Source organism: Erinaceus europaeus, chromosome X (genome assembly GCF_950295315.1).
Source record: "Erinaceus europaeus chromosome X, mEriEur2.1, whole genome shotgun sequence".
In the NCBI taxonomy this organism is placed as follows: domain Eukaryota; kingdom Metazoa; phylum Chordata; class Mammalia; order Eulipotyphla; family Erinaceidae; genus Erinaceus; species Erinaceus europaeus.
This window is the reverse complement of record NC_080185.1, coordinates 62,469,754-62,495,203: the sequence shown is the minus strand read 5'-3', so window position 1 is coordinate 62,495,203 and position 25,450 is coordinate 62,469,754. Positions and strand designations below refer to the sequence as shown.

The 25,450-nt window shown below is 42.3% G+C and overlaps 3 protein-coding genes across 5 annotated transcripts in view; 2 read left to right on the top strand and 1 right to left on the bottom strand.

Annotated features, from left to right (window-relative positions):
* The window catches only part of TCEAL6 (transcription elongation factor A like 6), a 444,729-nt gene that overhangs the window by 280,648 nt on the left and 138,631 nt on the right, over positions 1 to 25,450 (top strand). The window lies entirely within an intron of this gene.
* LOC103126750 (nuclear RNA export factor 2-like) lies at positions 4,998 to 25,261 on the bottom strand. Of its 3 annotated transcripts, XM_060183585.1 has the most exons (23): positions 24,852 to 24,946; positions 16,738 to 16,835; positions 15,009 to 15,028; positions 14,857 to 14,912; positions 14,479 to 14,629; positions 13,777 to 13,860; positions 13,560 to 13,664; positions 13,363 to 13,443; positions 13,138 to 13,207; positions 12,904 to 12,992; positions 12,701 to 12,808; positions 12,448 to 12,557; positions 10,870 to 10,906; positions 10,394 to 10,462; positions 10,256 to 10,311; positions 10,023 to 10,130; positions 9,842 to 9,900; positions 9,625 to 9,740; positions 9,491 to 9,533; positions 8,782 to 8,854; positions 8,132 to 8,314; positions 5,385 to 5,445; positions 4,998 to 5,261 (listed from the first exon to the last, which is right to left on the bottom strand). In XM_060183585.1, the coding sequence occupies exons 2-23, from the start codon at positions 16,805 to 16,807 to the stop codon at positions 5,226 to 5,228; spliced, it is 1,785 nt and encodes a 594-aa protein (XP_060039568.1). In that variant the 5' UTR covers positions 16,808 to 16,835; positions 24,852 to 24,946; the 3' UTR covers positions 4,998 to 5,225. The 3 variants fall into 3 exon arrangements, with proteins under 3 accessions (XP_060039568.1, XP_060039567.1, XP_007537724.2); XM_060183584.1 differs by lacking the exon at positions 24,852 to 24,946 and adding an exon at positions 25,186 to 25,261 and having other exon boundaries at positions 14,857 to 15,028; XM_007537662.2 differs by having other exon boundaries at positions 14,857 to 15,028.
* On the top strand, positions 23,694 to 24,876 carry LOC103126755 (uncharacterized). The gene is made up of 2 exons (XM_007537667.1): positions 23,694 to 24,344; positions 24,607 to 24,876. Exons 1-2 carry the CDS (start codon positions 23,694 to 23,696, stop codon positions 24,874 to 24,876), a joined length of 921 nt encoding a protein of 306 aa, XP_007537729.1.

Here is a 25,450-nt window from a genome sequence, read left to right as displayed (position 1 = left end):
AGATGCAGAGAAAGCCTTGGACAAAATAAAACACCCATCCATGTGAAAAACACTATAAAAATGGGAATAGATGAAAAAATTCCTCAAGATAGTGGAGTCCATACACAACAAACCTACAGCCAACATCATACTCAATGGACAGAAGCTGAAAGCATTCCTCCTCAGATCAGGGACTAGACAGGCTGTCCATTGTCACCATTACACTTCAACATAGTATTGGAAGTTCTTGCTATAGCAATGAGGCAAGAGAAAAAAATCAAAGGAATACAGATTGGAAGGGAAGAAGTCAAGCTCTCACTATTTGCAGATGATATGATAGTATACATAGAAAAACCTAAAGAATCCAGCAGAAAACTACTGGAAGTTATTAGGCAATATAGCAAGGTGTCAGGCTACAAAATCAATGTACAAAAATCAGTGGCGTTTCTTTATGAAAACACTAAATCTGGAGAAGAAGATATCCAGAAATCACTCCCATTCAGTGTTGCAGCAAAATCAATAAAATGCCTAGGAATAAAGCTGACCAGATAGGTGAAAGATTTGTATACTGAAAACTAAAAGTCACTATTCAAGGAAATAGAAACTGATACCAAGAAATGGAAAATCATCCCATGTTCATAGACTGGAGGAATTAATATCATCAAAATGAATATTCTCCCTAGAGACATATAAAAATTTAATGCAATACCCATCAAAGTTCCACCAAGAATCTTTAAGAGAATCAAACACAAATTGCAATCATTTATCTGGAGTCATAAAACACCCAGAATTGTCAAAACAATCTTGAGGAAAAGAAACAGAAATGGAGGCATCACAATCCCAGATCGCAAGCTATATTATAAGGCCATCATCATCAAAACAGCCTCTTACAGGAACAAAAATAGCCACACAGACCAGTGGAACAGAATTGAAAGCCCAGAACTAAACCCCCTCAACCATGTACATCTAATCTTTGATAAGGGAGTCCAACGTATTTAATGGAGGAAGGAGGTTCTCTTCAATAAATAGTGCTGGGAAAATTGGGTCGAAACATACAGAAGAATAAAACTGAACAACCTTATCTCACCAAAAACAAAAATAAACTCCAAATGGATCAAGGAGCTGGATATTAGACCAGAGACTATCAAATACTTAGAGGAAAATGTTGGTCGAACACTTTCCCACCTAAACCTCAAGGACATCTTTGATGATACAAATCCAATGGCAAGGACTAAAGCAGAAACAAAACAATGGGACTACATCAAATTGAAAAGCTAATGCACAGCCAAAGAAACTATCACACAAACAAAGACACCCCTCACAGAATTGGAGATCTTCACATGCCATACATCAGACAAGAGACTAATCAGCAAAACATACAAAGAGCTCAGCAAACTTAGCAACAAAAAAGCAAATGACCCATCCAAAAATGGGCAGAGGATATGAACAAGACATTCAGTACAGAAGAGATACAAAAGGCTAACAAACATATGAAAAATTGTTCCAGGTCTCTGATTGTCAGAGAAATTCAAATAAAGACAACACTGAGATACCACCTCACTCCTATGAGAATGGCATACATCAAAAAGGACAGCAGCAACAAATTCTGGACAGGCTGTGGGGACAGGAACCCTTCTGCACTGCTGGTGGGAATGTAAATTGGTCCAATCTCTGTGGAGAGCAGTCTGGAGAACTCTCACAAGGCTAGACATAGACCTTCTATATGACCTAGTAATTCCAATCCTGGGGATATACCCCAAGGACTCCATAACACCCAGCCTAAAAGATATTTGTAAACCTATGTTCATAGCAGCACAATTCGTAATAGCTGAAACCTGGTAGCAACCCAGGTTCCTAACAACACATGAGTGGTTGAGAAAGTTTTGGTATATATACACAATGGAATATTATGCAGCTATTAAGAAAAATGAACCCACCTTCTCTGACCTATCTTGGACAGAGCTAGAAGGAATTATGTTTAGTGAGCTAACTCAGAAAGATAAAGATGAGTATGTGATGATCCCTTTCATCAACAGAACCTGAGAAAGAAGGACAGAATGGGAAACTAAAAGCAGGATTTGACTGAATCTGGACTAGGGCACCAAAGTAAAAACCCTGGGCTGAGGGTGAGGGTGGATATTCGGATTCCGGGGCAGTGGGGTGGGGGTGGGGTGGGTGAGTGGGATGGGACACAGTATTTTGCTGGTGGGAATGGTCTTATATACACTCCTATTAATTTGTAGTCATATAAATCACTGTTTAATTAATATGAAAGGGGATAAATTGATTGTATGTCTCAAATTTTTTAAAGCACAGACTCTGTCTTTTTAATATATAGGTCGAGTCTTTAATCTGTTGACGCTCTTAAAAGCTTAAACCAGAGAGAACAGAAGCAACTGGTGGCACAGCTATATACAAATAATATCAAAGGACATACATTATGGTGATGTTGGATATGAAACAGCAAATCCTAACAAAGGGATTTTTCAAAGTTAACCCAATTACCAAATTTTGTGATTATAGTAATAACTATCTATTGTCTTTTTGAACCCTAAGACATCAGGAACCTCACATTTCCCCTATAAAGCCTATATTTTCCCGTCCTGGAACCTTAGGGTGGGGCTTACTTTCCTGCATGCTTCTCTCAATTCATACCAAATAGTATTGCATCTGCTGATCCCAGCCTAATCAATGCAACGAGTACCACCTCAGCATGCTTCACTTCAGACTGTGTTTAGAGACTTCAGGTGTGGAATGTCAATCCTTCAGCTTCATTACTTGTGTGAGACCTTTCCTTTCATAGTATTCTCTAATTCCATCCCAGGAGGTTCACTTCCTAACAAAGTCCCAAAACCTAGATATAGACTAGGTCCCAGGAGATAGAGCATATGTTCACATGCATCCATAAACTAGGGGAAAATATACCTGAAAGCAAAAGTACACAAAAGTGAGTCAGTATAAAGTTCATAATGAAATAGTATCTAATTAGACTTAGATACCCTCCTCACTTACTTCCTAGTACAATTCTCTTACTCACTCCTAAGCTAACTTTAACAAAGCAAGGACTGCAAAAGCTGAATAAGGGCAAGAGACTGACATACTTTAACAATGACTCTGCTGTCACTATTAAGCCACCCCATCACCTGGGGCCCTATTTGGGAAATCCTGAGATTTCCAAACAAACATGATGGGCCTAGACCTCAAATAAATCCCTCTCTCTGTTGTTACTGGTCATCTCTGTCAAGAACAACAAAATAGACCCCTTTATGGGCCCTCCATAGGACCTTGCCCTCAACTTGGATAAACAATGGTAAGGAATGTTCCATCCTCCGAAGGGAGGATGGACAAACATACTCTATGCTACACCTGAGGAAGATGGGGTCGATATCGGGGCAGCTTGAAATATTCCTACTCATGACCACAGAATGTGAGCTCAGATCTATAGGGATGCCGAGGTCACATAGGCTCCTAAGCTGAATATGGGCCCCAGACCAAATCATGTCAGTGGTGTTTAGTCAATAATATTTATACCCCTTTCCCATATTAGGGAGCTACTCTCTTTCCCGATCCAGTTTTCTGTCCCTTTTCCAGCCATGACATCATCTCACCAGACAATAATTTGAATTCACCTGCATATCATATTTCAGGCTCAGGGAAAACAAAACAAACTAGTATAGCCATAGGCCCTTTGGAATATAACTAAAATATGCCTACTAGCTATCTACACAATGGAGTACCCCCAACACTTCATCTGCACTATTCCAGCCTTTAATTTCATGATAGTTGAACAATTTGTTTGGCTTTGTATGCACTTTTTTCACCCACCAGTTTCCAAATGCTAGCCTGATGCTGGCCAGTCTTCCCTGGACAGATGATCCCACCAATGTGTCCTGGAGCTATGCTTCCCGAGAGCCCCACCCTACTAGGCAAAGAGAGAGGCAGGCTGGGAGTATGGATCCACTTGTCAGTGCCCGTGTTCAGCGGGGAAGCAATTACAGAAGCCAGACATTCCACCTTCTACACCCCACCAGGACCTAGAGTCCATACTCCCAGAGGGATAAATAGGAAAGCTATTCACCACAGAAGACATCCAAAAAGCTGAGAAGCACATGAAAAAAATTGCTCCAAGTCTTTGATTGTCAGAGTAATGCAAATAAAGACAACAATGAGATACCACTTCAATCCTGTGAGAATGTCATACATCAGAAAAGGTTAACAGCAGCAAATGCTGGAGAGGTTGTGGGGTCAACAGAACCCTCCTGTACTGCTGGTGGGAATGTAAATTGGTCCAACCTCTGTGGAGAACAGTCTGGAGAACTCTCAGAAGGTTAGAAGTGGACCTACCCTATGATCCTGCAATTCCTCTTCTGGGTATATATCCTAAGGAACCAAACACACCCATCCAAAAAGATCTGTGCACACTTATGTTCTTAGCAGCATAATTTGTAATAGCCACAGGCAGAAGTTGAAAAACAAGGTCAGAAGAGAAAACACTAAGCAGAACTTGGACTGGAGTTGGTGTATTGCACCAAAGTAAATGACTCTTGGATGGGTGAGGGGGAAAGTACAGGTCCTGGAAAAGGATGGCAGAGGACCTAGTGGGGATTGTATTGCTATGTGGAAAACTGGGAAATGTTATGCATTTAAAAATTATTGAATTTACTGTTGACTGTACAGCATTAATCCCCCAATAAAAATAAATTTAAAAAAAGAGAAAAAAGTTAGTCTAGAGCAGTGAAACCCCAGTGATGACAGAAAAAAAAGAAACACCTATTGTTTCAGGTCATGTATCTGTTTCTGTGGCCCCCTGAGTGTCTGTGTCACAGTGTTTCCAAAGGTCACATGAAGTAGCATGTGTTCTTTCTCAGTAGAATTTTTAGCATGCTATGGATGGTTTAAAATCTGATCTGTCTTCTAGGAACTTCCAGGGTGAATGATGGTTTTGAGAGAACATTTCAGACTTGGACTCACTGACTCCTAGTTGGGGCAAGGGGGAAAGAATTCAAGAACACAAAAAATAAAGCATTCAGCATCACTCTTTAATGTGAAAATAAACAGCAGTCATGAATACAGAAAAATGCAGAGAACTGACCCTTTGGGTGGGTCTATAAGGCAACAATTCTGGCTTGTAGGTTAACTAGGCTTCCAACCTCACATCATAGTTGTGGCCTTGGGCTGCAGCAAAGACAAATATAGATGATGTAGATGAAGACAAAGATGCTATCCAAGGGTTGCAGTTAGAGGAATTACTGGAAGGCCTCCATTGGGATCCTGCCTTCAGTCTAGAAGAAGGAGATTGGTTGTCAGAAAAACCAGCTTCCTAAGTTTCATTCCCAGGCTACTGACCTCCACCTGAAGGCCCAGTGACATTTATATCCATAACCCATTTCATTTCCAGCCCTCACCTTGAGCATAATAAAGACCTCACAAGCTTTGATGTAGTTCCATTCATTGTCCTGAAGACATCTAGAGTGGGAGAAAAACAGGTGCTCTCCATTAGTACTGCAGTATGGACATGCTGGTCATAAAATAACAACACTATATCTGTGGTAACATGTACGAAAATAACTACTCTGTGTAACGAAAAGAGAAAACCTGGAAACAACCACAACTACTGTCATCAGCATTCATACCCAACAGACTTCAAATAAAAAATAGAGCTATTCAACAAAGAAGGTAAGATGGAAATTTTAATAGAATATTTCTTCAATAATTTTGTTGCAATCTACTGTGTATGTTATTGCACTCACAATTTTAGTGTTAAATTCAGTGTTTTTCCTTTTTAAATATTTTTATTTATTATTGGATAGAGACAGAAAGACATTGAGAAGGGAAGGGGAGATAGAGAGGGAAAGAGACAGAGAGACACCTGCAGCCCTTCTTCACCACTTGTGAAGCTTCCCCCCTGCAGGAGGGGACCAGGGGCTTGAATCCAGGTCCTTGTGCACTGAAATGTGTGTGCTTCACCAGGTGTGCCACCACCTGGCCCCCTTTTATTTTCAAGGTTGTGCAACTATTACAACTATCTAAATACAAACTATATTACTATCTCAATAGAAAGCTCCAAAACTATTAAGAGCCATTCTCTATTCCTCCCCTTCACATGTATTCAGGCTACTACTAATGTGCTTTTGATACCTATGATTTTTTTATTTTAAACTAAACAACATATAACCTGACTTAATTCACTTAGCATGCTTTTACAGTTCATCCTGACATATTATATGTGTGTATGTATGTATATATGTGTGTAATATATTATTTTATGACTAAATATTCTACTATATTAATATACTAAATGTATCTATTCATCAGCGAAAGTATTTAGATTATTTATACTTTTTATTATGATTAATGCTATAATGAATATTTCTGTAGAAATTTTTTTCAAGTAGGGGTAGATAGCATAGTGGTTATGCACAGTGACTGTCATGTTTGAGGCTCCGAAGTCCCAAGTTCAGTCCCCTGCACCACCATATGCCAGAGCTGAGCAGTGCTCTGATAAAACAAGACAAATAAGTATTTTTTAAAATAAAGAAATATATTAAGTCATTTGGGGGGAATAATGGCCTACTGGACAGTTTTTGACATATAATTCCTTTTATTTTTATTTCAGTCAGGATCATATCTGGTGCCCGGTGCCTACATGACAATTCTACTACTCTTGGAAGACATTTATTCCTTTTTTTCCCTTTGATTGGACAGATAGAAATTGAGATGGGGGCAGTTAGAGAAGGAGCAGGACAAAGACACCTGCAATACTTGCTTCAATGTTTGTGAAGCTTTGCCCCTGCAGATGGGGAGCATGAACTCAAACCCAGCTCCTTGTGTACGGTAACATGTGCACTTTTCACTTTTCTTGGTATATACTTATGCCATTGTTTTTTATCTCCATTTTAATGACTAATGAGGATGAATATTTTTCTGGTACTTATTGGCATTTTGTATGCCTTCTTTAGAAATGTCTATTCAAATTTGAATAGACAACCTACTGAGTGTATTGTTGTTGTTGAGTTCTAAGAGTCCTGGATAGCAAAGCTTATCAGATGAAAGCTGAAAATACTTTTTCCCATACTGGGTGTTGCATTTTCACTTTTTTTCTCCCCTGCTACCAGGCTTACTGCTGAGTCTTGCTACCTGCACAATGAATGAACCAATCCTGGTGGCCAATTTTTCCTTTTTCGTTTATTTGAAAGAAATTGAGAGGGAAGGGGGGAATAGAAAGGAGAAAAGAGAGAGACCTACAGTACTGCTTCACCACTTGTGAAGCTGCCTCCTTGCAGGTGGGGAACAGAGACTTGAATCTGGGTTCTTGAATATGGTAATGTATGCACTCAACCAGACAGTAAAAAATGGGTGCCAGGCAGTGGTGCACTTGGTTATAAGAGATACATCTATGTTTTCTTCTAAGATTTTTTTAGATGTAGATCTTACACTAAGTCTTTGAACTATTTTGAACTAATATATGTGTATTTAGTATGTGGTACATGTTAAAATCCATTGTTTACACCTGAACATCCAGCACCATTTATTGAGAAAATACTTTTATCTCATTAAATTTTGAAACCTAGATGAAACTCAATTAATTGTAAATCAAAAAGGCTTATTTCTGGACTCTCAGTTCTACTACATTAACCTGTATATCTAACTGAATCTATATATCACACAGTCTTTATTATATATTTCTAATAAGTTTTGAAATTGTGGGGGTTGGGAATTTTGAGGCATTCAAGTTTAGTTACATTTATTTGTAAATATTTAGAATTTTGATACAATTACTAATTGAATGGTTTCTTAATTTAACTTTAAGATTTTTCATTTTAAGTACATAGAAATACAAAAGACTTTTGCAGATTGGTCCTGTATGTAAAGATATGGCTAAGCTTGTTTACCAATTGTAATAGTTCCTTAGTGAATTATTTAGGATTATGTCCTCTGGATGCTATACTGTTTAAGAAATTCTTTAAATAAATTATGATGATCTTAATAAATTTTATGATGAAATTAGTAAAACTTTTTTAGGAAAACTTTTTGATGAGTAATTATTTTTCAAAGTAAAATATCCAAAATTTTTCTTTTTCTGAAATGTCTAGATGTTTCAGTTATCCCACACACCAGCTCCTTCCTATCCCACTGCACCCTCAGAACTCACTTCTGAGACCAATGGAAGTTCATTCCAGACTGGGTAGAGAAAGACTGCACCATTTCCTGTTGCTCCTGGGAGAGAGTAGGCTTGAAGTTGAAAACAGATGTGGGTGTTTGAAGGGAGAGTGAACACTGGGCTTCTCTGGCAGTGGCAACCCTCACAAATAGTTCATCATTCATGATGCACAGACTAGAGGAAAGATAGAATACAGGAACCATATATAAAGGCAAACCCACAACTATCTTTATTCCACTGTCATTAGCTATTATATTCCTTCAATACCCCTACTATGCCTCCCTTCCAGATTCCTGGACTGGTATCTCTACCTCAACAACAGGTTCATGTCTACAGAGATTGTCTACAAGGTTAACTAGGTCTGGATGTTTATCTTCAAAATATTCAATCCATAAAACAATCCAAGGGAGAGAACAGTATAATCTCATTTTCAGAGGAAGATAGCCATAGGGAGTTAAGTGTCAAGTTAAGAAGAAAAGCCTGTTTTCTGATTCCAAACTTCATTTTTAACCACTAGATTAGGCTACTTCTTAGATCTGTTTACTTTCCATAATACTAAATAATTCCAGAGAGTTGCACATTCACATCCCTACACCCTTGACCCCAGACTGGAATGAGTGTTCACACCCACAAGCACTCACTTGGAACAGCATCCAGGGGTAGTGATGAAGGTCCGGACAAAGGCACGAAGAGAACCCTGAGAACTTCCTTCCACTTCAACAGCAAACAAAGAATAATACCTTTTTAGAGTCACCCATGCTCTATATATTCATACAGCATTCCCCAATCAGGGTCATGCTGAAGGGGACAATTATTCTTTGAGAATCAAGGTGTCTGGAATGGGGAGGGTAGCAAGAACAATTTGTTCTCAGTGACAGGAACTCTTCTCTGTGTCTGTTCCTGTGACAACCACTCCACAATTCTACTGATGTATTTCTTGCATATGCTTATGGGGGTATTATTATTCCCATTAGGAAAATGAAGTTAATAATGATCCCCAAGTTCTCTAAGTATCTGAGATGTGAGTCACTGAGCCCCATATACTGTGCCTCTACTGCCTGAGCTGTATAGGATGGAAGATATGGGATACATAACTCTGGCAGTGGAAATTATATGGAATTGTACCTCTGTTGTTCTACAATTTTGTCAATAATTATTAAATAATTAAAAACAACAACAACAAAATAACGAACAGGCTAGACCAAGATCACCTGGGGGCAGAGTAAGGTGGAAAACATGGAGGGAATAGAAAGGGATAGGAAGGGATGAGGGAAGCTCCGAGAGTTCTGGAAGAAATTTAGCCTAGGGGAAAATTAAGATGGGATTGTGAAGGAGATTCCACATACTTACCTTCCTTGAACACACCATGGACAGAAAAGCAGAGCATAGTGTCCTGCAAGAAAAGAACCCAGCAACTCAGTCACCACCTAATTCCCCTACCCATCTGTGGCTTTCTAGGTCTGATAAAGTAAATGGGTGCTCACCGTCTGAATCAACAAGTCCACCACGAAAGAGTTGAGATCATGCTGAGTTTTGGGCAACACACAGAGGGAGCGCACAACATCATGCTTTGTGTGCTTCAGCAGCTGAAGACGCAGGTCTGTGGGGAGGGGGGAGAGAAGTGAATGCCAGGAGCTGCTGTACCCTGTGGCCCATGACTGCTCTCCCTCTCCTGCAGAATATTCACCACCACACACTTACAGTCATCCTTAATCATCTTCATATTCCTGCTTTCCTTGTAGATGTCACACAAGCTGTTTCTAGGATAGAAAGAGGATGAGGAAGTGGTTGTCTGGGAAGAGTGGATGTTTCTATGAACTGATCTATGTGATAGGGAATCCATACAGGCCAGGATCAGAGAATGAGCTTCTGTAATACTCACAGAGCTATGTCCTCAGGGTTGGAGGAAACGGACAAGGAGAAGCAGGACTCCTCATGATAAGCAGCAAGAAGACCCTGTCGATCTCCATTGTCATAGAGTGAGTAATACCTGTGAGGGAGCAATACGAACAATCTGTCTGATACATGCTCCAGATTGAACCTAGAAACTTTCATTTAGACTTGTGCTTGCATGGCCTAGCCATCCCCTTTTATTATGGTTCCAGGAGTACTTACTGCCTCAGGAATTGACGAATTAAATTCCTTAGTTCCTCAGGTTCTTTACAGGTTTTCTGTAATCAAAAGACATTTTAGTCTATGTGATTGACAAATCTTCCCCTGCAATAACCCAAGTGTTGCTTGATCCTTCCTCACCTGGCAAGGCTTTACTAAGTCTGGGGAACTGATGTCAAGTGCAGTAGGTGAGGTGAAATTCTGGCCATCCTAGGAAAGTGAAGAAATAAAATAGCAATGCCGGGGACGGAGGCAGAGAAGTGACCCTTGATGATCAGCAGAAAGAAAGGACTGACCCAGGTGATGTAGAGATCAGGTGTGAAAGGGATCTGGAACTTCCCATAGGCAATATAAAAGTGGACATTTTCACCATGCAGTACTGGAAAGTTCTGTTACTACATGGAACTGATGTGTATTTGTTATGTGCATGACTTTTCTCAGATATTACATTCATGTCTTCTTCAGGAGAAATTTCAGGATAATATTCATGTCAAAAAAGGATTCTGTTTATGTCCACCAAAGAGTCAGATGCAAGTATGTCATTTATTTAAAACCCAAACAACTTGAGGACAAGTATGCAAGCCATCAATGTTAGTAGGATGAAAACAGGTACTTACGAGACATCGCAACTTGGGGAAATAACTCCGGATGACACTGTCAAAACAAAAAATAGATGTGAATGGCAGTACAAGGTTGTAAAGCCACTTGCCACATTGTTCCTTTTTATCCTTATTCTTTTTCTTCCTGTATAGTTGCTCCCACCTAGACTACCCTTTTTCCCTTCCCCAGGGTCATAAGAAAGAACATTAGGAGCTCAGACAGCAGTGCTTCTTTCAGCTTAATCCCTTCTTCCTGCATCCACAGGAGGTTCTAAAGAGAAGAGCAAACAGGGTAGTAGACTAGGGCTCTGCTTGCTCACTTGACATCTAGCATTCTGCTGGACCAGTATACTACTCTCCACTGCAGAGGATCAGGAATACTGGGGTGAGGATATGACTGAGGTGGGATTTGGAGGAAGGAAGGCTATATAGACAGAAAAAGAGTGAAAGATTGAGGGAGATATGAGAGAGGCAAAGAGACAAGGAGAAAAAAGGAAAAAGGAAAAGAGGTTCTACCATCATGGAGCAGGTCAGGGGAAAAGAGAGAAGCAAGCAGAAGCATCCCTCTACTGCAGTTCTTCCTTCACCTCCTCTGGGAATTCAGATAAGGATTAAAATCCTGTAGTACTATAGGATGGGGCAAGAGATGGTTCCCTAAGTCTGTGAACTTGGTCTCAGCTGGGCATGGGAAACAAAGTCCAGAGGCAGAAGACAGTGAAGGTTCGGGCACAGCTCAACATGGGTACAGAGTTTATGGCCCCTTTAAGACCTCTACCTTGTCTTCTGATGACCCTGTGAACCTGGACCTGTCTTCATTGCTTCCTTACCTGAGGAATCACATTCACTGCAGGATACTTGAGGCTCTTGTGAAGGACCAGGAGGAGGATGTCAAATGTGGATGGAGAGAGGCACAGGGTCCCTGAAAGGTCTTTCCTTCTTCCCCCTCAACTACCTCTGCCCCCTTTAACCTTACACTTATGCCCAGGAAAACTCACAGTGGTGGTAGCCCACCTCTGTTCTCTTGAAAATCCATGTTTCCCCTTTGGAGTTCAAAGCTCCTGACTTAGGGTCAAAAAATACATACAATGAGAACTACCCAGGTTCTCAGTTTCAGCATGGGGAAGGAAATCCCTCATGTCAGCTGGGATTGCAGGGGACATATGTTTCTTGGGAAGGTGGGTCCCTCCTGGAACAGAGGAGGGAAGCACAGTGTCAGTACACAGTAGGGAGATCTGCATCAGAATGAGTTTCTGGGATAGAAGACCCTTCTCATTCCAGAGCAACAGAATATGGTCAAGACTGGACACATCTGGTCCTGGTAAGGAGGAGGATCCTTGCTTCCTGGAACACATCCATGGAAGAACAGGGTAGAGAAGGCTGGATGCACAGTCGGGAAACAGACCAGAGGTTGCCAGAACAGGTGAACAGGTCAGAGGAATTAAAGTCCTCAAAGGTGAGGGACATTCAAAGAAGAGTGAGCACTGCGTTCTTCCCAGAAGCCTGGATTGTCGCCTTCTGAAGACATGCATTCATGGAGCATGTCAGGCTCCCTGTAGACAAAAGTCCTCAGTAAGAGTGATTAGGGTTCATACTAACCTTACATAGGTCAACTGGTCTGAAAAGGTGTCACACAAGGGGTTCCCTTCTAGCCACAGCTCTTCAAGCTTCAGTCCTTTTATCTTGCTCACCTCCCATGTTGAACTCAACTGAGAAATATCAGGAAGAAAGTGGAAAAGGAGTCCCAGTAGAAAAAGAGACATACCCACAGATACTTTCATCTGCCTCCAGTCATTACTCTGATGGTACTCCCCACTCTCAACCCTACTGTGATCTGTATCCTTTGTGTCACCTCATTATTGGAGAGGTTCAGGATCTTGATCATGGGGGCCTTCGGTATAATGTCACACAGGCCATCCAGCTGGTACAGCTTGTTGTTGCACAAGTTCAAGGACAATAGCTTTTAGGAAAGATTAGAGTAATAGTTACTTTCCAGGATCTGGTAGACAAAACAGCTCATTTATTTCACCTCCAATATAGGACATAAAACCTTACATTAGGGAAATTCTTTTCTATGATCTTCAGGGCAGCAGACATGCAGTTCCTTCGATTCAGGATTATGTCAATTTCATGGCCCACCAAATCTTCAGAAAATAAAAAAAGAAAGAATCAGAAGATTGAGAGCTGTTCAGGGTCAGCAAAAATACCTCACCATATTACTATCACTAAGATTCCCTCACAGGCAGACTCCTCTGCCCTCACCTACTCTCGAAATAAAGCCAATCATACCTGGGTCAAAGCGGAGTGTCTGGAGATCAAGTGCTTGCTGGGTGACATCATATCGTTTGTTCATGGTCATCTACACAGAGAAGGAGGAGGTAAAGGGAGGTAGAGAAAAAGAAGAAAGGGGGTAAAGTACAGTTCTGAGACTGTGGTGGTGATAGGGAAATCAAGAGCTGGGGAAGGAGACGTGTGTGGGTGGGTGTCAGTGAGCACACAACATGCCTTCATTACCTCTAGCTGATACATTTCTTCTGGCTCCAATTTATTCTGCACAGAGAATGGTGCAGCACATTTATTGACAAAGATACATATCTGGAGGAAAGAACAGAGTGGTTACCTTGAGTAGTCATTCTAAAGAGGAATACTAATGAACCCTGGCCTGTCCTTTTATCTCAGAACTAAGTATAAGTAATGTCAAGGACACATACCTTCTGATTCTCCTCATCACAAATCTTGTAACTGACATCTTTCAATTCAGAAGCAATGCTGGAATCTTGAATAAAGAACCGAGCCCGGTTTCTCACGTAATGAAACTGTAGGATAAAGCACCAGTAATTTTGAGGGTAGAGATTTCTGGCTCAGTACACTTCCCACCTCATACCCCTGCCCTGGGCACACTCATCTGGCTTCACCGCCCTCTCTTACATCCACTGGAGTGAAGGGGACACTGCAATGATTCTGGATTGAATTCATGAGCCATTCCTTGTCATACTTCCTCCCCCATGGAATCTATACATAAAATGAAGGAATGGGAGAGAGGGGAATAAAACATAGCATTAAGGCTGAATAACAGAATATACAGTTTCCTTTTCCAACTGTCAACTGAGTTTCAAAGGCCTTCTAAAGAGGGGATCGACGGCATGAGTACCTATTTTGGGACTGAATAAAGATTTCTAATTTCTTTTTCCCTCTATTCAAAGCTCTCCTCGAATAAGCAGTAAAAAATTTAGAAATGAGCTTCCTTTTACAAAGTTCCAGGGAATCCTACCTTAGTGCCAATACTCAGACAATGTTTCTAGACATCTATATGACTTTACTTCTATCTCCGACACTCAGCATGAGTCAAGCCAAGGTATCCGATGTGGAGCTGTTCCATTTTCTTGGCAGTAAGTAGTATCTTTACGTTTATACAATCTCCCTCATTCTACCCTAAATCCAAACTTTTTCCTTATTATTGCTTCTCTGAATTTTTTCTTATATAAGCTTGGATATTAACTTCTAGTAGTAAAAGGAGGGTTCTATACTATCCCTAGCAGAGTACCTACCTAGCATCTTTACATGAAACAAACACAATTCTCCCTAAATTTTTTTGTTATATATCCAAGATAACATTTTCAGGATACTCACTGTGACCTTGAACCAGTTTCTCAGTGTCCTGTCTTGCATGGTCTCTCCCACTTTATTCTCCAGAGCTTTTTTATTTTTCCACACAGTGATATGAATTTGGCTTTGATAGTGCCATTTCACTTTCCTCTTGTGTGTGACATTACAGGGAGTGCTTCAGAGTGTGGAGAGGAAGAGAATGACCCATTAAATACTAAGAAAAAACTTCTATATGCCCTTTGTCTCATATTATACCAAATCTATAATTATGATTTTTCAACCATATTCCAACTTCTAGTTTTCTTCTGTTTTGCAGTGAGAGAAGGAAAAAAGGCAACAGAAAGTGAGAGTTACATAGCTTCAGCATCAGCTACATACAAGTCAGTCTTCCAGGTCACTTACTGTCTAACTTGGAGTTCATCCTGGACATCCCTCATCTCCACACTGTCATCTTCCTCCTGAAAGTATAAAGGCTGGGGCTTATATTCACTTTGTTCACAAGAGTTCCTCTTGCCACAGTTATCTTGGAAATAACTCGATTCTTTCTTTCTTACTTGAAATGTGCCACTATATTCTGAGAAGAAAAACAAACACAAATAAGTAAGTTGGAATATATTCAGTGTCCACTTACCATGTGTCCTATTTTAGACTAATAATGTGGTAGGACAAGCAAAGTTCTCCCCAGATAGAAGACACTTCTGCCTGTCCATATAGGAGAGTCTTATCTGAGAGATGATACTATCAGGGGGAAAAGCCTGGTGTAGGAAAGGAAGAATGATAAAAGGAGGGAAGTAAAAGGAGGAAGAAATTATGTTGTATCTTTTCTAAGGGAAAAAGATTTATGAAGACAGAGTCACACACATGTATGGGTTAGATTGGACACCAGTGATATAGCAGAATCATATCCAAATTTTACTTCTCTCAAGATTTTAAAAAATTTTTTATTCCCCACCAGGATTATCACTGGAACTCAGTGCTAGCACAGTGAATCCATCACTTTTGACAGTTATTTTTCCTTTTTTTTCTGTTTTATTAGATGTGACGGAGAAAAATTATATAGCAAAATCCAGTAATCTTCGAAACAGTGTGATAGACAGTCCTCAAATTTCCTATCAAAGAAAATATAACAACACCTTACAGAGGGTGGGGTGCCGGCACATCTGATTGAGCATACACATTACCATGCAGAAGGAACCAGGTTTAAGCCCTGCTCCCCACCTGACAAGGGGGAAATATTCACAAGAGGTGAAGCAGGCCTGCACTTGTCTATATTTCTCTCTATCTATCTATCCCCCTCTCAATTTCTCTGTCATATCAAATAAAATAGAGAGAGAAAAAAAGGAGAAACTGGCCTCCAGGACCAGTGGATTCGTTGTGCTCACAGTGAATGCACAAGCCCCAGTGATAACCCTGGTGGCAATAAAAACAAATAACATAAAAAAGCTTTAAAACATTTTAATTGCATGTATGTACCCCTTGTGTCATGCTGTATATGTGACTAGTTCTGTCTAACTGGTTGTGAGGGTGATATGTATTGTTACTTCTGGGTGAGAATATATGGATGTTGGTTGAGAATTTCCAAGGGCACAGGGACTTTGTCAATTTCCAAAAAGGATCACTAAGACCTCTAACATCCAACATCCTGTGCAGGATGTGCACTTGCCATTGACAAGTATTAAGAATGGGGATTAAGCCACTGAAATTTGAGGACTGTCTATCATACAGAACAAGCCAGTCTCTTCTGACTCATATCTCCAAACTAAAATAACACCCTCTAAGGATTTTCACAGGGATTAAATACATATGATTTAATTATCACTGTGTTTGGCATACAGTAGGAACTCAAAATTTGACAAATAAAATAATTAAATAATATGCACAAAGTTGTTTTGAAGATTACTGAATATTGGTATATAATGAGAGATATTATATTTGCTTATATTTATGGGTAAAATATATTTTGTCTTCTACTTTGTATTTTATTGCTGTGGGTTAATGCTTCATAGTAATTGTTGATATAGGCACCTAGTTCCAGAAATAACCCCAGGGACAACAGAAAAAAAAAGTAGGTCTTCAGCAGACACAGAGGCTGCCCGTGCCTTGACTGTGAACTTCTTGACCTTTAGAACTGTAAGAAACAAATTTTTCTTCTTTATAATCCACCCAGTCCATACTATTTTGCTACAGCAACTCAAAAGGGAAAAGATACTTCATCTCTTGTGAGGTTCAAGTTTCACATTAACATCTTACCTAAATTATACTACAATTTAGGAATCATTTTACCTTCATTTCCATCTGCCCCACGCTTCATGAGTTGTAGATGACGTTTTTGTTCTTCCTGTCTTTCAGACATAGTGTTTACCAGAACAAAACTAGCAATGCTGAAATGAGAAAAAAGGGATGCAACAGAAAAATATCAAAAGCAGTAGTATTCATAAAGTATTTATCAAAATCATTTAAGTCAAATAAATGTAAGTACAGTATATGATAAATTTTATTTTCTTAGTGCCATCTTCACTATTTTTATTAAATACAAGTGTTTACCTAAAGGTTTACTTGACATGATTCTTAAATTTAAAAACCATTTTTTTCACATGAAAAGAAGAGAGGAATGTAATTGGTGCAGGAAAGCAGCATAGAACTTTCTGAGGAAGGTAAAATTTGAGTTATCATAGGATCTAGCAATTCCATTTGTGGGTATCCACCTGAAGCATGTGAAAACATTAACCTGAAAAGTAGTATCAGGGAACTGGGTGGTGGTGTACTTGTTTGAGTGCATATGTTACAATGCACAAGGGCCCAGGTTCAAGCCCCTGGTCCCCACCTGCAAGGGGAAAGTTTCAAAAGTGGTGAAGCAGTGCTGCAAGTGTCTGTCTGTCTCTCTGTCTCTCTATCTCCCTCTTATTTTCAATTTCTGGCTGTCTCTATCCAATAAATAATAATAATAATAAAGTTATATCTACGCCAATGTTTATTGCAGTGTTGTTTACAATAGTTAAAACATAGAAATGCAATCCAAGATGTAACACAGCATAAAGAAAGTCCAATTAAAAAGAGAGAAAGTCCAATTTGTAAGCATGATGACATAAGTTCAATCCCCAGCATCACATATGCCAGAGTAATCATTTGTTTCCACCACCCCCCATATTAATAAATACTTTAAAGATGTAGAAACAACCAAAGACCAGAGTATATGCTGAACAAGATGTGGGTAACAACTAAAGTGCACCTTTATAGGTGACTGTAAAAAAAGGCATGGAAAATTAGAGAGCTAGATCACCAAATAAGGCTTGTGCTTCATCATGCATATGGCCCAGAGTCAAGCTTCAGTATCATGTGAGACTGCTATGCCATTGGGGAAAAAGCTCTGATGCTGTGATACAGAAAACAGGTATTGAATTATTTTATCCATGCATGTAGTATAGGGTTTTAATTTTTTTAATTCACTAATGAACTAGGGCAAACGCTAGAAGAAGAACTAATGAACTAACTTAAATTAGTTAAGAGCTGAACATCAGTGCTCCTGGCTGAGCCCACATGTTATCAGACTCAAGGACCAGGCTTCAAGCCCCCAGTCCCCACCTGCAGGGGATAGCCTGACCAGAGATGGAACAAATGTCTCTTATCTCTCTCCTATACCTCTCCCTCTGCTCTCAATTTCTCTGTCATGTAAAACAAAAAAGAAAGGAAGAATGTCTACTGCTATTGGCGGATTTACTGTGCAGGCACCATGCCCCAGTGATAACCATAGTGACAATTAACTTTTTAAAAAGAAAATAAGATAAAGAAAAAAATTCAAAATCTAGGTGTTACTTGAGACTCAACTGGAAACCCTGTGTCTCAACAAAATCCATTAAAAAATAAGGTTATATGAAAGGAGGAGTGTGGGGTAGGAGGAAGGTGAGAAGAGGTATAATATATGGTGATGGATTTTACTCCAGTTTTTTTTTCTAAAAGTGGGTAAGATTTAACAGTAAAGTTCACTAAAAATACATATAGAATATCAAAAATTAAAAAGAGGTATCTACTGAGAAAAATAACAATATTTTAGCTAGATAAAATTAAAATAATAAATCATGGAATGAGAGACACTACAAGCAACACCACAGAAATACAAGGGACCATACAAGATAACTACACAAACCAAAAACTGGAAAAATCCAAGACCCTTTGGGATTAGGTGAAAGCAGTACTAAGAGGGAAGTTCATAGCAATGCAATCCACATTGGTAAAGAAGAGAATGTTTTCAAACTACTGACACAACTAAAGCAATTAGAAAAAGAGCAACAAAAAGATATGTAAGTTGGCAGGATTGAAATCATCCAAAGCAGAGCAGAAATCAATGATTAAGATGACTTTCAGAATCTTTAGGATGAATGAAACCCAAAACTGTTTATTCAAAAGTACAAATGGATGCAGCTATTAAGAATAATGAACCCACCTTCTCTGACCCATACTAGATGGAGCTACTAGAAGGAATTATGTTAAGTGAGCTAAGTCAGAAAGATAAATATGAGCATGGGATGATCTCACTACACAGGAGAAAGAAGAAGAAAAAGGGAAACTCAAAGCAGGATTTGACTGAGTTTGGAGTAGGGCACCAAAGTAAAAACCCTGGGCTGAGCGTGAGGGTGGACATTCGGCTTCCTGGGGCAGCGGGAGGGGGTGTGGGGGGTAGGTGGGATGGGACACAGTCTTTTGGTGGTGGGAATGGTGTTCATGTACACTCCTATTAAAGTGTAGTCATATAAATCATTATTTAATTAATATGAGAGGGGGAAAATTGATCGTATGCCTCAAACTTTTTAAAACACAGACTGAGTCTTTTTAATACATAGGCTGAGTCTTTGATATGCTGAATCTCTCAAAAGCCTAGACTAGGGAGAACAGAAGCAACCAGTGGCACAGCTATATACAAGATGTTGGGTACTATACAGCAAATCCTAACAAAGGGACTTTTTAAAGTTAACCCAACTACCAAATAATGTGATGATAGCAATAACTATCCATTGTCTTCTTGAACCTTAAGATAGCAGGAACCTCACATTTCCACTATAGAGCCTATATTTACCCCAGTACTGGAAACTTAGGATGGGGCCCACTTTCCTGTATGCCTCTCTCAATTCATATCAAATAATATTGCATCCGTCAATCACAACCTAATCAAAGCAACAAGTGCCACCTCAGCATGCTTCACTTCAGACTGTGTCCAGAGACTTCAGGTGTGGAATGACAACCCTTCAGCTTCATTACTCGGGTGAGACCTTTCCTTTCATAGTATTCTCTAATTCCATCCCAGGTGGCTCACTTCCTAACAAAGTCCCAAAACCTAGATATAGACCAGGTCCCATGAGATAGAACATATGTTCACACGTATCCATAAACTAGGGCAAAATATACACCTGAAAGCAAAAGTACACAATAGGCTGCAGCGAGTACCCTCCAACACTTCATCTTCACCATTCCAGCCTTTAAGTCCATAACTGTTCAACAATTTGTTTGGCTTTGTATGTTAACTCTCTTTTCAGCCACCAGGTCCCAGATGCTAGCATGATGCCAAACAGACTTCCCTGGACAGATGACCCCGCCAATATGTCCTGGAGCCCCGCTTCCCCAGAGACCCACCCTACTAGGGAAAGAGAGAGGCAGACTGGAAGTATGGACAACCAGTCAACACCTGTGTTCAGCGGGGAGGCAATTACAGAAGCCAGACCTTCCGCCTTCTGCAGCCCACAATGACCTTGGGTCCATACTCCCAGAGGGATAAAGAATGGGAAAGCTTTCAGGGGAGGGCACGGGATATGGAGAACTGGTGGTGGGAATTGTGTGGAGCTGTACCCTTCCTATCCTATGGTTTTGTTAATGTCTCCTTTTCTAAATAAATAAACAAATTAAATTTAAAAAGCATAAGTGGACATATTGACTAGACTCACCAATAAAAAATTATGATGATAAACAAGCAGAAATAAAAGTGGTGAAATTATAATTAATAATACAGAAATACAAGATTACATGAACATATTATTAATTTCCTCATGAAAACAAATTGGACAATCTAGATGACATGAATACACTTTTTAAAAATTTATTTATCCCCTTTTGTTGTCCTTGTTGTTTTATTGTTGTAGTTATTATTGATGCTGTTGTTGTTGGATATGACAGAGAGAAATGGAGAGAGGAGGGAAAGACAGAGAGGGTGAGAGAAAGATAGACACCTGCAGACCTGCTTCACCGCCTATGAAGTGACTCCCCTGCAGGTGGGGAGCTAAGGGCTTGAACCGGGATCCTTCCACCGGTCCTTGTGCTTCACGTCACCTGCGCTTAACTTGCTGTGCTACTGCCCGACTCCCGAAGTGAGTAAACTTTTAGTCTTTCCACCTGCCAAGCTTAATCTAAAAAGAAGTAGATAGCCAAAACAGGTCAATTACTAGTACAGAAATTGAAGGTGGGGGACATAGCAGAATGGTTATGTAAACAAGCCTCTAATGCTTGAGGCTCTGAGGTCCCAGGTTCAAACCCCCATCCCCCCCACACACACACCCTCTACCATATTCCAGAGCTGAGCGGTGCATTGATATATATATATATATATATAGTAAATAAGTTGAATCAATAATAAAGAAATTTATCAAGAATGAAAGCACAGGTCCAAACGGTTGTACTACTGAATACTGTAAGACTTTCAAAGAAGTCTTATAGAATCCTCCTCAAATTCTTCTAAAATACTGAAGGAAGAACATTGCCAAACACATTCTATGAGACTAATATTCTGATTACCAAAGCTAGAAAGGACTCTAGAAAAAAAGTAAACTATAGACCTATATCTCTGGTAAATAAAATCTATGTTCAATAAAATCTTTGCAGATCAAATCTAAAAACATGTAACGACAATAATCCACCTAAATCAAGCAAGATTCATCTTAGGGATGCAGGAACTGTTCAACATATGCAAAGTATTGTAATACACTATCAGTGAAAGAAAAGATAAAAACCACAAAGTTATAGCAATAGATGCTGAAAATACATTCAACAAATCTTAACAACCCATTAATGATAATGACCTTTAACATAATAGGAATAGAAAGGAATTTTTTTCCTCCAAGGTTATCGCTGAGGTTCAAATCCAGTGCTCCTGGAGGCTTTTTTCTTCATTTTTATTGGATAGGACAGAGAAAAACTGAGAGGGGTAGGGGTAGATAGAGGGAGAGAGACAGAGAGACACCCGCAGACTTGCTTCACTGCTTGCGAAGCAACCACCTGCAGGTGGGGTACCAGGCAGGGGTTCAAACCAAGATCCTTATGTGAAAGGAAATTTTCCAAATAATAAAGGCAATATATAACAAACCCACAGCTAACATACACTCAATTGGGATAAAGTGAAAAATAATCCCCTAAAAAAATCTGAAATTAGACAAGAGTATTCACTCTCACCATTACTACTCAGTGTAGTCCTGGAAATCCTTGTGAGTACAATCAGGCAACAAAGATATTAACAGAATCCAAACTGGAAAAGAAGTTAAGCCACTACTACTTTTACATTGCACAATAATATACCTAAAGTACACTTAAGTTGTCTCCAGAAAACTTCTAGAAAACATCAATAAATTCAATAAATTAGGGGGATAAAATGAGAACCAGATCATTTCTCTGCCAGAAGCAATCAAACTAGGGACCCTATCGCTGAGAGTCCCACGACTCCACACTGTTTTCAAAGAGTCTCGGAAGCAGTAGTCAGAAAGTAAAGAGGAAATTCACAAGCACGAAGTGGTTGGCCCACATCGAACCCCAAAGCACCCAAGCTCAAGGAGATGGCACCGTCCCACCACAATAAATTTAAAAACATTATTTTCGGTCAGGGGTAGATAGCATAATGGTTATGCAAAGAGACTCTCATCCCTGAGGTTCCAGAGTCCCAGTTTCAATACCCTGTACCACCATCAGTCAGAGCTGAGTAGTGCTCTGGTAAAATATATATATTTCATTTTTGTCGCTTCAATTTTTTAAATTTTATTTACATTTGATAGGACAGAGAGATGTTGAGAGATGAGTGGGGACAAAGAGGCAGAGCCACCTGCAGTCCTGCTCCAACACTTGTGAAGCTTACCCCCTGAAGGTGAGGGCCCACTTTGAAAAAACCATGGGGGAGTCGGGCTGTAGCTCAGCGGGTTAAGCGCAGGTGGCGCAAAGCACAAGGTCGGCATAAGGATCCCGGTTCGAGCCCCCGGCTCCCCACCTACAGGGGAGTCGCTTCACAAGCGGTGAAGCAGGTCTGCAGGTGTCTATCTTTCTCTGCCCCTCTCTGTCTTCCCCTCCTCTCTCCATTTCTCTCTGTCCTATCTAACAACGACATCAATAACAATAAAAACTACAACAACAATGAAAAACAACAAGGACAACAAAAGAGAAAATGAATAAATAAAATATAAAAAAAAGAAAAGAAAAAGAAAAAGCCATGGACCCACAAAACACCAGGAAAAAGCTGAAAGTTCCTACAGCGGCTACTTTCATAATTTCTTCCAACTTTATTCCCACCCTAGACCCTAGCATCAAGCCCCAAGACCCAGACACCTCTCACAGCAAGTCAAGCGCTCAGCCTGCTGTGTACACCCTCCAAAAAAACCTTCGAAGTCTTTATTTTTTTAATCAGGACACATCCCTGTCGGCAAAATTAAATGGGAAATGAGAGAAATGGCACTGCCATGAGGAATGGGCTTCGAGGGAGTCACCGCCTCACCCCACTGCATCACCAGTGCAGGACCACCACCCCACACCTCACCCTTCCAGGGTGAGACCCCACCCCCACATAATCCCACAGCGCGAACCCCAACGCCCCAGAGCAAGACCCCCACCCACAACTTCAGCCTGCTCAGCGCGGGAGCCCCACCCTCCACCTCAGCTCCCCCAAGTGCGGACCCCCCACCTCGCACCACATACCCACAGCGAGGGACTCCCACCTTCCACCTCAACCCCGCAGCGTTGGACCAACATGCTGCTCCTCACACCCCGAGGCAGGGACACCCAGCCTCACATAACCCCACAGCGCAGAACCTCCCCACCTACCACCTCAGCCCCTCAGAGCGGGACCCACACCCCCACCTCAGTCCCCCCAGGAGAAGAGTTCACCACCCCCCTCAGCCCCTAAGCACAGGACCCCCCACCTCAGCCCGAAGCAAGGGACTCACAACCCCTCACATCAACCCTCATTACTGGAAACCAATGCTCCACCTCAGACACCCAACATGGAACCTCCCCACCCCCACAACTCAGCCCCTCAGGATTGGACTCCATCACAGAACTCCCTCCCATCCCCCCACTTCATCCCTCAGCGTGGGTCCCACCTTACCCCCCAATTCAGCCTCTCAGCGCGGGACAACCAACGCTCCACCTCAGGCCCTCAGCGCGGGACCCCAGCCCCCACCTCAGCCCCTCAGCGCGAGATCCCCCCCAACTCAGCGCCTCAGCGCGGGACCGACACTCCCCCACATCAGCCCCTCATTGCGGGACTCCCACTCCCACCTCGACCAGTCAGCGAGGGACACCCACCCCTTACCTCAGGCCCTCAGCGGGGGACCTCCCACACCCCCACTTCAGCCCCTCAACGCAAGACTCCCACCCCACCACCGCAGCCCCTCAGCGCCAGACTCTCACCCACCAAATCAGCACCTAAGCGCGGGACCCTGCCCCCCACCTCAGTCCCTCAACGCGGGAACCGCATCCAAAGCCTCAGCCCCTCAGCGCTGGACTCCCAACCCACCCACCTCAGCCGAGACTCCCAGACCCCACCTCAGCACGGGACTTCCACTTCAACTCAGCCCTTCAGCGCGGGACCCCCAAACCCCACTTCAACCCCTCAGCGCGGGACAACCACCCCTCCACCTCAGCTCCTCTGCGCGGGACCCCAGCCCCCACCTCAGAGCCACAGCGCGGGACCCCCACCTCCCACCTCAGCGGGGAACCCCCCACCTCTGCCCCTCCGCGAGGACCCACACTCCCCCACATCAGCCCCTCAGCGCGGAACTCCACCTCAGCCAGTCAGCGCAGGACACCCACCCCCTACCTCAGACCCTCAACACGGGATCGCTCACCCCCCAACTCAGCACCTCAGCGTGGGGCCTCTCCCCTCACCTCAGTCCCTCAATGCGGGACCCCTAGCCAAAACCTCAGCCCCTCCGCGCTGGACTCCCAACCTGCCCACCTCACCCCTCAGCGCGGGACTTCCACCCCCCCACCTCAGGACCTCCGCGCGGGACCCCCACCCCCAACCCAACCCCTCAGCGCGACACTCCCAAACCCCCACCTCAGCCCTCAGCGCGGGACCCGCACCCCTTCAACTCAACCCTCAGTGCCAGACCCCATACCCCACTTAAGCACCTCAGCGCGGGACCCCCACCCCTCACCTCCACCTCAGGGCCCCACAGATGAGGCAGGCCGACTCCAACCTGTGCAGCCTGTGCCGCGAGGCGCCAGCAAGTTTTCTGCCTCAACTTCCCGACCGGCTGGCGCCTTGCCCACCCAAGTCCCGCCCTTCCGGCCGCCCACCGGAGCCGCACAGGCTACAGTAGGCTGGGCCCCAGCGCCTGCCCCCTCTAATTCGGCTTGAGGCCCGTGGGGACACTCTTCCCTCCTCCGTGGCCGCTCAGGGTAGGTCTCTCCTCTAGCCTCGAAGGTGGAGCCTCTTCCAAGGCCTCGAAGGCCACCCGAGGCCTCCCAGAACCCCAGCGCCTGGCTAACCTGCAGCGGAGGGCAAGCGGCCTCCTACCTGCCTTCCACTCCCTCCCGTGGCCGCCGCCACACCACTGCCGCGGAATACGGCTTCGAGAAGCCTTTATCCCAGCTTGAATGAAAGCAGTCTCACGAGATTCCCGCTCCTTGCGCGCGCAATGGGCACGTGAGTTCAGAGAGGCGCGTGACCTTGGTGTGCAGCAGTGCTCGCGAGACCCTGGAGCGCGCGCTTTCTCTGTTTTGCATACAGAGCTGAGTGGCTGCCAAAGCCCGG

What these genes read in the sequence shown, in the direction of transcription:
- LOC103126755 (XM_007537667.1), top strand. Translation starts at nt 23,694, where the DNA reads ATGGAACCTCCCCACCCCCACAACTCAGCCCCTCAGGATTGGACTCCA. An exon ending in CTCCACCTCAGCTCCTCTGC is followed by an intron (nt 24,345 to 24,606) that starts GCGGGACCCCAG and finishes CGGGACCCCTAG; the next exon opens with CCAAAACCTCAGCCCCTCCG.
- LOC103126750 (XM_060183584.1), bottom strand. Translation starts at nt 16,807, where the DNA reads ATGTCTGAAAGACAGGAAGAACAAAAACGTCATCTACAACTCATGAAG. An exon ending in GACCAGTTGACCTATGTAAG is followed by an intron (nt 10,907 to 12,447) that starts GTTAGTATGAAC and finishes TTGTTTTGACAG; the next exon opens with TGTCATCCGGAGTTATTTCC. An exon ending in GAAGATGATTAAGGATGACT is followed by an intron (nt 9,741 to 9,841) that starts GTAAGTGTGTGG and finishes CCCTCCCCACAG; the next exon opens with ACCTGCGTCTTCAGCTGCTG.